General features: G+C 33.4%; 1 protein-coding gene across 1 annotated transcript; it reads right to left on the reverse strand.

Moving 5' to 3' along the window:
• Nucleotides 1–10193: 10193 nt before the first annotated feature.
• LOC107462096 (uncharacterized protein At1g08160) lies at nucleotides 10194–11625 on the reverse strand. Its single transcript, XM_021129270.2, has one exon. It carries the CDS (start codon nucleotides 11376–11378, stop codon nucleotides 10632–10634), a length of 747 nt encoding a protein of 248 aa, XP_020984929.2. The 5' UTR covers nucleotides 11379–11625; the 3' UTR covers nucleotides 10194–10631.
• Nucleotides 11626–12502: the final 877 nt, after the last annotated feature.

Here is a 12502-nt window from a genome sequence, read left to right on the forward strand (position 1 = left end):
ATTAAAAATAAGTTAAACAAGATATGTATTTATACATAAATTTATAGTAGAAAATTTGATAACTAATTTTTTATGTGAACGTAATATTTTTATTATAAAAATTATTATTATGTTATATATATTTTGCCCCCACTATCAAAAATTTCTAGATACTGCGGTGATGAGTGTTTCAGGCTCAGGGGAGTGGCGTGGAGGAAGAAGGCGGCCCGACTGAGAAGCGGCGTGGAGGAGAAAGGCGGCACGACAGAGCTACGCAGGGGGAGTAGCGCAGTGTGACGGAGCTGCACAGGAGGAGGAACGCGGTGTGCGAGAGCTGCCTAAGGGGAGGAGACCGACGCGGGAGGAGAAGAGTGCAGGTAGAAACCGACGACGACGGTGACCAAGATGAACTTGAAAAGAGAGGAATGCGATGTTGTGGATGAGCGCCGAAGTGAATGCAGCATCGAAGATGAGAGCCGAGGAGGACGGTAGCGCGGACGAACGACGGAAGAGAATGACTTATCTGAATTTTTAAAGTGTGCTGTTAAGTTTTGGATGTGGGGTAAATGTGACTTCTCTATTTCCAGTGAGAGTTTTAAAATGGACTTAGTTAATAATTAGATGGTTTAAGATTTATTTTAGAATTTTAAAATAAAAAATTTGAATTTTGAATAATTTAATTTTTATATGTGTATTTAAATTATAATATATTAGCAATTAAATATAAAACAAGAATTTAAAATTTAAAATTTAGATTTTAGTTTTATTTAATTTGTATTTTAAACATATATTTAATTTTAAAAAGATACTAACTCTATTTATAATTTTTAGATGTATTTATTTTATTTTTTTAATTATTATAATAAAAAATTGAATATTGTACCATTTTTTAAAGATAGATAATTAAATTGTTGGAATAATGAACAGATTATTTAATATCAAAATAATTAACAACTCATTCATGGATCAACTAACTTATTGTTAATCTCCAAATACAATATGTATTTTATATATAGAATTCTGTTAAAATAAAATTGATTTGGATCCTCTAAAATTTAAATTTTATTTTAAAAAATAAAATGTGATCTCTTACTATTTATTTTATAAATAAAATAAAAAATAAATATAAAAAAATATTTAAAAATAAAAAATTACACCTTATTTTTTAAAATAAAATTTAAAAATTTAAATTTTACAAGATTCGAATCCAATAAAATTATATCCAAATGACGAGTGCTTCCATGGAATAAGGAATAATATCATCCCAATGTATAAAAAAGAGCAAGATCCCAAGAAGACCTTGGTCAACTAAGTAGACTAGTAGAGTACCTATGCCGATTCCATTGAATTCGAGGCACTACTCTCTACGTTAATGTGAAGCAACAAATATATCAAATATAGATATACTATCCAAATACTAGCATCTACTTTGTGGAATTTAAATACAAGAGTTTAAATTAGTATTGGATAGTTACAAAAATGTATTATTATTATTATTATTACGAACAAAGAATAATTTTTTATATTGTATATATTTTTTATATAAAAATATTATTTATATATTACATGTCTGTGTGTGAAAAAAAAAAAAACACTATGAAGAAAGTATAGAGTGAGGTAGATTGATGGTTGATGGTCGAAACATAACTAATAACTTAAACAATAATAATAAGTTAATAACTACACAAAGAAGGTAAAATATTGTAGTACTTAAGCATCAAATTAAACCAATAAGAATAGGGAGCCACTTAAATAAAGATGTTAAAAACGTCTTTTTCTAAAGATGTTTTTTAAAAATTAAAATTTAACACATATAATCAGTTAAATTATATTATTTTTATTAAAATTAGAGTGGACAAATCAGTTTAGCACAAAAATTAATAAATTAAATTTTGAATTGGTGTAAATTAATATTTTTTATAAAAAATTACTATAATATCCCTATTATAAAACACAACTAAAATATCTCTATTATATATATATATATTGAAAAGTTTAAATTCTAACCCTATAACGACAAAGAAAAAAAAGTCTAGAATTTAAAATTTTTAAAATTAATATATAATAAGGTATTTTAGTCATTTTATATAATAAGGGTATTATAGTTATTTTTTATAAAAATATTAATTTAGACCGATTCAAATTTTGATTTACTATTTTTCGGTCAAATTAATTTATTTGACCTAATTTTGACAAAAATAACACAATTTAAGTGATTATATGTGTTAAATTTTAATTATTAAAAAACATCTTTAAAAAAAGACGTTTGATGCATCTTTATGGGAGCATCCCCCAGAAAGAAAATATGGAACAATGAAGCGTGGCTTGGTTGGACGAAGGATGATCCATATGAGGAAGATCACGAGGAGTACGAGGAAGATGAATCCGAGGATTCCGGCGAGTATTTGGCGGTGGAGCTGGTGGTTATCGTCGTCGTCATGATGGGGGCATTCCTTCTTCGACATGGTTAGTTGTGTTTTAGAATATGTGTTATTATTAGTGTCTGTGTTGTGTTTGTGAAAATGCTTCAACCACGTTAAAAGCGGTTTTTTTTTTAATGATGATGATTGATGATGTTGTTGTTGGTAGTATGATGGTCGAAGGTTGAAAGATTAAAGGGAAGTGAAAAAAGAAAGCATGTGTTGCTTTGCTTCTAATGGACTCACTCACTCACCAATCTCAGAAAGAGAATGTTTTCTAACAATCTAGAGTGTGCATTATTTATAGGCAAAAACACCATTAATAACATTAGATAAAGGTTACTGTTACTCACCGTGGTGAAAGGGGAGGATGATTAGAGAGTCTACTATAAGAATTAGGATTAGAAAATATATCTATAAAGAATATTGTCTCTGGTATTTATAAATTTTAGTGGCTAAAAATATAGAGAGAATCACTGTTGATTTTGTTTTGGTTTGTGGGATATGATCCCGATTAAATTACTTTTTGTATATAAATGATAACTAAATTAAAATTGGTAACCAATAATTTAATCAAATATAATAAATTTGAATATTCTCGATTAAAATCAACTTCACATAAATAATAATGTCAAGGACACTATTGGTCAGTTTTGGCAGGAATCTAACTTATTTTATTCAATAATAACTAATAAATTAAGAAAAGGAAATAAAAATGTAAAGAACAAGTATTTTTATTAATTATTAATAAAAAATAACACTCATTTTTTTCTTTATCGAAATGCATATGATGTGGGTATGTTGTTATATGTATATACAATATAGTTATGATTTTCACTTTTTTTTTGTTATTTTATCATAATTAATTAATCATCAACAGTAATGATGTAGTCACTTAGGGTGCACATGATAGTTATATTTTTTTTTTCCACGGTATTTCTAAACCCAATAGGTTAATGACTTAAGGATTAATCTGTTACAGATCTGAATTTTATTTAAGAGTTTGTTGTTGGCTAATGAATTGCTGTATGCACAAGGCAGAATTCGAACTCCCTAACACTTATTACTTAAGTGGACGAGTGAATTAACCATTCGACCAATCCAAGTTGATTCATGACGGTTGTATTTAAAGAAGAGTGAATAACACGTAGCAGCTATACAAAGAAGGTTCTTGTAGTAGAATTTTAGCATTAAACCTGGGTGCACGTCAGCCTTACAATTGTGAGGTTTTTCACCTACTATGGTAGAATTGGTTGTAAATGAGTTGGTAAAATAAACATATTTAAAATAAAAAATAAAGCAGTTAGGGACTAACAAATTGGGAGAAGTGATAGTGATTTGATTTCAACAAAGACTTGACTTTGGGCTTGTATGTTCATATATGTAAACATGAGCTTCTATCATACGGTAAGTTTTCTTTTTTGCTTGCATAAATATTCAACTATAATTGTATTTATTTAAATTTTGTATTACAGTCTTCAATGCCAGTTAGTATTAACATTCAATTTAGTAGCATTAACTAATCAAGATTCAATAATGAATTTGGCTTTACATATATAAATTGAAATCCCACCTGCATATATGGTTGGAAATTATATATCCAAGTATAATGTAGGAACTGAATTATGACATATATTCACATTCACCACCCTACCTAATAGTTTAACTTTATAGTTTTTGCTTACATTGGTGCCAACTGCCAAAGGTACATCTTCCTATGTGAATAAATATGTCCGAGGTATAATGAAATTTACATATATGAAATTTAAGTACTATACCTCGAATTGCATTAAAACCATATATGCGTAGTAGTATTCTCCATGCAAAAATGTTTCGTTGACTTGGACAAGTTTTTAACTTGCAATCAAATTCTGCTTGGAAAGAGTACCTAAAACATGAAGTAGTACTTACTACTCACTGCATGATTTATAAATTCAATTGCTATAAATAAATACTATCATGAGCTTCTTCTGCTTTTATATATAATTTAGCCACAGACAGCTTTTATTAAAAAAATGGCGAATTGAATTATATACAAGGCCACAAACTTATGCCAATATGTATAGAAATAATTATTTTAATCAGGGAATTGAATTCATGCAGAAGTAAACAAACCAACTCAACAAAACATAAGGTTAGATGTCAAATCATCAAATAAAGGATAAGAAATCTTCATTACCTCATAAGGGACATTAAAGAAAGGGCAAACCATAGAAATATTGGGTGGATAAGCATAAAGCAATTGCCTTGTTAATGTATATTTATGTATATTATATGAGAATAATATTATCATGGCCTTAAACACTTAATAATCAGTTGCATATACGAAATATCACTCAATAGCTGATATTATTTTTAAGGGTACATAAACATTGATACTACAATTTATTTTATGCAACTTGTCACCAAATTATCTTAACAAGTGAATTTTAAACCGATGCTCTGTTCAGTAACTTATTATGTATGTATGGTGTAAATCGATGATGGATCAAGAATAATTTATAAGGAATATATATACCAGAATATGATGTAGCTTATGTGGGGCAGGAGGTTAAATTTAGACAATGTTCCTTAGGTAGCGTTTGGTGGAGAGACAAAGACAGAAAGACTGAGACTGAGAGACAGAGACTAAGAGACAGAGATTGAAATAAATTTCAGTATTCTGTTTGGTATAAAGTGGGAGACAGAAACTAAAACAAGAATAAAACTCTAATTTAATTTGCACAAAGAGTAAAATTAGAATTAATTAATTAAAATGAGAGTATTTTTGGTATAAAATGTTATTAAAATTTCAGTCTCCATCTCTAAAAATTTTAATCCCCTGTGTCCCTACTTTTTGGAGGTACTAAAATACTGAAATTTTAGAAACAGAGACAGAAATTTTAGTACAAGTCTCTGAACCAACAAACATAATACTGAGTCTCAATCTCCTAGTCTCTATCTCAATACCTCAAAACAAACGCTACCTTATAGAATAGCGTTGCCCTAAAAATTTATAAGGGTTTGACTTAAACACCATGTTGAAGGTGAGTAAACTTGTTTGCTAGTGGAGACAATCAGCTCACACACCCATAAAGAATTTGCTAAAAGGCATGCATCGGTTCCAGGGGAATGGTGGTAGGGTATTATAGTCACAAATTAGAGTCTCACAGATAGGTCCATGATCCTAGTGTAGAAATCTAGAATAAGAATTCCAATTATGTAAGAAACCAACATTATTAGTTTTTAGTTTCTTATTATGCAATTGCTTCCAAATTTTCTTTTCCTTTTTTGTTCAAGTGCAAGGTTGAATCATGCAATCACTTTGCTAAAGAAGATGAGCTTTCTTATAACTCAATTATACTTTGCCTCAAAAGTCATTGGTTAAGTGCAACCACTAAGAAATAGAGGTATGAAAATTCTGATTTGCTGCCAAATTCGTATTAACTATTAAGCTATGGATGTTGGAAATTGAATAATGTAAGGCAGGGTCCAATGATAGGAGCTTTGCTGAAATTTTCAGTCACATTCAAAGACCACACCAATGTTTGAGAAGGAATACATTGAAAGGCATGCAGATACAAAGAGACAATTGCATCGTTTTCCAATGTTCCTAGTGTTCAAGGGGAACCTTTTTCCAACGCATCATGATGAACGAAAAATTATGTGAAACCCAGGTGGTTTTTACGCTAACTAATCAAATTTGTATGTATTGTAAACTATAAACTCAGGTTTCTAATGATCTCATGTTTGTACCCAACAAATTTGATTAGACAGAGGTAGACAGAGAAACGAACTTAGTGGGACCTTGACAGCCCATATAGTTGTCATCTTAGATTAGATTCATAATACTATTAATCATTATTATGACATTGGATGGTGGGTGGAAGTGGGTGATGGATAAGTGTGGGAAAACAACCGCTTAGTCCCAAATTTGCCTTACCTTTCAAGGTAGACATGTAGGCCTTTAGGAAAATTTGTACGCAAATCGTGTCCTTCTAATGCATGGCCACTTTCTCCGCCCACTTTTTGCATGATTCGTTATATTTTGATGATATTGTGGTCGTCAAAGTGACTATACTCTGTTCTTATAATCACAACCAAATCATACTGAACTCTCTTTTTCCTTGTAGATGCATTGCTAAAAGACTGAAGATAGCGTTGGAAGAGGAGCTCGAGTTCTTGGGAGATCTAAGGCTCATAAAACGTTCTTTTGACTCTTAATGATTTTGATCAAAGTGTCACGTTGGATTTATTGTTGCAAGAATAATGCTAGAAAGCTAACATTTTCTTTAGCCAACATCAACTAACTATTTTAAAATTATTTTATTTATTTTAAATTCTAGACCATAAATTATAAATTCTTAATTCTAAACATTACTTTATAAACCCTAAAACAATCCTTCAAAAAATGAGAACTATTAGAATTAAAAAAAATAATAACTAATACTGACTAAGTAAAAATTAATTTCCTATACTTTTGTTTATTATAAATTTCTTAGTCCATTTATTTAGACATCCTCAAGTTTTAAGTTCTATTAAATTGCTAGTGTATTGGATTTGGAGGAATGGCTAGTAGTAGTAGGTGATTATTATTGTTCTTGGTATTAAATTGGGGCTAAGCCCAGAAAAAAGAAACCTAAATACAAACTAAGCAAGACAAGGTAACCCCTTGTTTCATCATCTATTGGAGTATTAGCAACCTCTCTAAGAGGTAAATCCCAAGAGTAAAGGCCTGGGTAATTCTAAACTTTTTTGAATTAGACAATCTGCACATCTATTGTCTTTTCTGTAAATATATACAAAAAGAATATCCCAAGTCTTTTTTTTTCCCTCCAATGGTTAATGTTTCTGATCAAGGCATTAGGATGCTTGCTAAGATACAAAACTCTTCCTAATTTTCTACTACTGTTTTTGCTTAACTTTCGCAAAAGCATAACCCAACTCAAGTACCCATTGAACCCTTGGGCTTCCATTGACCTTTTACTGGGTCGAGCCCCTCTCATATTCGGCCTCATCACGTACAACAAAACGTTTGCGATTAAAATGTCCTAGTCATTTATGACTCTAATGAAGGATTTGAATTTTAAACCTGATAAAAATATCCACTAAACACCCAAACTAGTCCCAGAAATTTCTGAAATACCAAATTTGGATATATAATTTAAAATATGGCATAACACAAATCTCTTGGTATCTTCGCCTTAATATACCAGGATACCAACCCCTCCTTATAAGTAAGGTAGAACAGGCTTTAAACAATACATGCCTATACAATACTCTCTCCCGAACTAACCGACAATACATGCATTTGAACCTATACCTGTATAATTCCAACGTTAATGCTTATGAAACTCGAGTGTGAAGGCCTTTACTATTCCAATGTACAACATTCCCAGGGTACAAAAGGTGGCGTATAAGAACTTCCAATTTGTGAAAGTAAATCAAGGTGATGCCAAATACTTCTTTCATAAAATGATTCAAAATCAGGGGAACATACAAAAATGCCAAAGCAATATAAGAATAAAGCAAAGAAACTCACATGATGAGACTTTATTGTTGAGAGATTCCAGTAGCCAGAAATAAATTAGAAGTGAAAGCATATGATAAGAAGGAATCCATTACAATACATAATCATCACCTTAGGAACGTAGCTGCCATTTGGAAGATAGTAGTCTAGAACAAATAACAACAAAGATTATTTGTTGTTAGGGACACCATTCTTTGATTCAAGCTTGATTATTTGAAAAAGATTTTCAAATTACCTAGATAAGAAAAGGCGGTCGTTTTTGGGTGGGGGAGGTGGGGAATCAACTAGCCAACTACAACCTTTCCATTCCCTTCATTATTTGCATCTGATCTGACCCCTGAAAACAAGAACCTACAAATAAATGGCTCTAGCATTTGTTCTAGATTATCTGAAAACTATTTTATCTATCAAACCAACTGCAGTCGGGCAGTGGATCTGAATGAATGGAGATTGGAGAATCAAAATTGACAATCACAATATCTAACAGTGAATAGAGTAACGGAATCACAGCTCTATCAACTTACCAGAATAAACAACAAAGTCTTGACCCACTAGATGAAGTTTGTTACATGGAAAAGACATTTCATAAAAGGGCAAGGGGACTTTTTAGTTTTGATGAAGAACTAAAGCAATTGTCCACATGTTCATTCCATAATAGTGGTGGTACATGTACTGTTATGCTAAGGCCTCTGTGGCTGGACTCCACCAATAATGTAATTTTACATTACTAAGTGTTAGATTGTTAACCTTGACTATTGGGATAGGCTTGTTATATGGCAGGACTTCAGTCGGGATTCAACTTATCCAATAATAGGGCCTTAATGTATTATGTAAATGTGGAATCATCCCATTTATTACGTATAAAATTCTCTTTTTCCATCCATTATCTGAAAGTTTTTTTTACCGTCATCTAAATAAATGTATCAACTATAAGCATCAAATGTTAAAAGACCACCAATTCCCAATTCTTTAGACTTCAGAAGAAATAAAAAACACACCAGCATTTTATTAAAGATTAATTCATAAAGTCGCGATCATGCCCAAGACAACTAATGAATAAACACAAAAACCCAACTCAAGAAGAAGGGGAGAAAACTGACCAATTGTCGCCAATGGGTCTTAGGCGTTATTCCTCCAATCTTAAATCAACAGCAAGCCCCAATTTCGTACTCGATTCATAAAAATAAATAGCCGCAAGCATAAGAACTGTCATACTGTTGGATACCAGCTTCAACAGGTTAATGATCCCTCCTATAGGACTAACCAAACCATCCCAAATACACGAACTTGATATCCATGCATAGCCAGATCCGGCACAGTGAAAGAACTGAAGGTCTTTGAATAACTTCATCATCATCATCCCTTAACCATCCCAAATACTCGATTTTGACATTTTTCTTTTGAGTTAATTAAAGAGGATGGAAGAGGGCAGGGCAACAACAAATATGACTATTTTACCCAATAATCAACAGGCCTTCAATTTGTTACCAGGAAACACTCTGCAGAAAATAACTATTACAATCCAATATATTCTTCTAACCTCTATGATATAAAAGGGGACATACCAAATAACAGCAAAGCCTTTGTGCCACTTAATGGCATTGGCTATATGTATCATATGATGGCATGTGTCCTATCATACATTCATGCTTATAATTAAATTCTGTAAGATAGAAATAGGGAGATGCCGAAACTCTAGATAAACTATAATGATATTACTACAACATGTTCAGAGGATCCAATGTAACCGAAAAATACAAAAGTAGGTCTCAAAGGTTTGTTAATTTCAGAATAATATAAACTGCATTTGCCGTTATGTGATCAACCTCTATTCGGAAGACTACCAAGAAAACAGCCAAAACCATGCCTAGAAATGCATTTACCACTCGACAGATTATTTTCATTCTATCCCAATAGGCAATACATACCTCAAGACAATGCATAGTCATGGTGGCATACAAAAAGAAAGGCATAGATTAATTTACTTAAAATTGATGGAAAAGTATAGGATACTAATATACTATCTGCCCAACTTATTGCCAACAATAATTAATTATTATTTTGTAAACACATGTATAAAGAGATACATCCAGAAAATACATCTATAAAAATACTTCCATTAGACACAGTCATAAAAAATATATTTTTATTAGACACATCCACAAAGATACTTCCATTAAACACAGTCATAAACAAGAGTTGACAGAAGTTGGCAGAAATGCGGTTGGTAACGTAGCGGAATTGAAAATTGATATAGCCAAATGATATTTTTCCCCCTCATAATATTATGAAAATTGACAAGCGAATAGTTTGTCATAATCTATTAGTTGAACCTATCAACAGACAAACCATAACCAACAATATAAGTTAGTTGCTACAGTCAGCGTAATAGACCATTGACTCCCTCAATGAACCAGAGCATACCATCTGAGAATACATCACTTGCTTCCCTCTCTGTCTCTCATCTCTAATAAACATATTCTTTTATCACGCATATTTCCAAATCTCAATGCACTTGAAAAGGAACCAAAATGCCAAAAAATTACGCGAATTATATACAACCATACTATTAATAAACTAACCAACAATATCCAATTCAAATCCTAAGAAAAAAAGCACTTGAAAACACAAATCACTAAGGCACAAAATTAAACCATTATATCAATTTGAATTTAGATTTTTCCTCCTTTCCTCAAACCTAGGGTTTCAAAAAAACTGTTCAGTCAAGTCCACACCTGGCACTCCCTGGATCCGCCGACAAGCTGACCGGAGGAGGATTTCGACGTTAAGCCCACGGGAACCTTCCGGCAGAGAACCTTGAGCACGCGCGGCCTGAACCGCCACGAACCGGATCGGAAGGATGCGGAAGCCAGCAGCTGGACGTCGAACGTAACGGAGCCACTCGACTTCTCGGCGTTCAAATCGGTCACGGCGCGTGGCTCGAGGTAGGCGTCGACGGCAACCAAGGTTGCGTTGAGCGTGTTCTCGGACCTGGTGTCCTGCTTGAACGGCGGTAGCTGCGAGTCGGCAAGGTAGTTAGAGTGGTAGAAGAGGGAAGGGCGAAGCACGTTATAGGTAACGGACATCTTGTGGTTATTGTTGCGGAGGAGGAAGGTGAGGTGCCACGTGGCGGAGACGGTTTGTGCGGTTGTGGAGAAGTTCTGGACGGAGAAGGTGGTGATGGTGAAGTGAGGGAGGGAAGGGCGGAGGACGAGCCAGGTGATAATGAGGACGACACCGAAGACGACGGCGAGGCAGATCATGGTGGCGATGAAGGCGCGGAAGAAGGAGCGGGAAGGGGAGTAGCGCTGTTGGTAGGGTTGGGGATTGTAGTACTGAGGATGGGGCTGGTAGGGAGGAGGTGCGGCGTAGGGGTAGGCGGTGGTGGATGGCGGTGGCGGTTGGCCACCGTTAGGGTGGTTGAAGGGTGGGGCCGGGTAACCGGTGGCGGTTCTAGAAGGTTCTTGCATTGATTTGAGCTGAGGTGAAGTTAAGTGAGTGAATAGTGAATTAGTGCGTAAGGAAAGAGAATGTGTTTGGATTTGGGGGTTTAATTTCAAAATTTTAATTTTAATTGAATTTCATATCTCACGTCAACAACGGAACGCGCTTGTTACTTGTTGGGTGTAACGGCAAGGTTCTAAGGATTCCTTCAGTAAGAAGGAATAAAACAAACAACACTCGACCTATATTTTACAAGATGGTTCTTGATCTTTTCAGTAAATAGTAGTAATTATATTTATACTTGGCTTAAACTTTTGGCTTAGGATAAAGCTGTTATTTGATTGGGAACGGGGTGGACTGGACGGTGGTGCACAGATAAAGTTAACAGTTGCATATTCTTTAGGGGAAAACCACAATAAAATAAGTGCATTTCCTTTTCACATCGATATTGGTTAGTGCTTGATCCATTTGGCAAAAGGCATCCAAAAATCGTCGCTTGCATTCAAGTTGGATCTTTTTTTTTTTTATGTATTCCTATTATTCATATTCAGACGCATAAATATTAATGCCCGTTTAAAAATGGAAAAACCTAATCCAGGGTTTAGAATAAATCACAATAAAATAATTCTGTAAATCTTTGAAGAGTTTGGGCCCGGATTTATGAAAGCCCAATCGTACATTAAATGTGCAATCAACCCATGTGACACGTCCTCCGGGCCTTTCTCACGCAAAAGACACAGATTATGGCAAAAAGAAAGAATCTACATTTGCGTATGGCATGGGAGTTGGGACTTGGGAGTGTGTGTTGACCATAAACAAGGTCGTGGTGTTTCAGATGAAATCATTGTAGGCCAACGTGTAAAACTATGTCTAACGAAAAAAACAAATTAAAGAATTGATTATTGTCCGATAATCAAAGTGATTCAAATTGATGACTTATGAATGACATTGAAAGATACTCGTTTTTACATATGTTTGTAGTTTTATTTAATTGATGACTTAGGAATGATTTTATTCTATTTTCCCCCAACATTGAATAATAAGTGATGTTTACAATTAACTAGAAATTGGCATGTTCATAGAAACACACTTGACCACAGAGATACAAACACACTTGGCCTCTTGGCTTTCGAGGAAATGCTTGAGAATC

This window comes from Arachis duranensis, unplaced genomic scaffold (assembly GCF_000817695.3).
Source record: "Arachis duranensis cultivar V14167 unplaced genomic scaffold, aradu.V14167.gnm2.J7QH unplaced_Scaffold_232525, whole genome shotgun sequence".
Classification (NCBI taxonomy): domain Eukaryota; kingdom Viridiplantae; phylum Streptophyta; class Magnoliopsida; order Fabales; family Fabaceae; genus Arachis; species Arachis duranensis.

What these genes read in the sequence shown, in the direction of transcription:
- LOC107462096 (XM_021129270.2), bottom strand. Translation starts at nt 11,378, where the DNA reads ATGCAAGAACCTTCTAGAACCGCCACCGGTTACCCGGCCCCACCCTTC.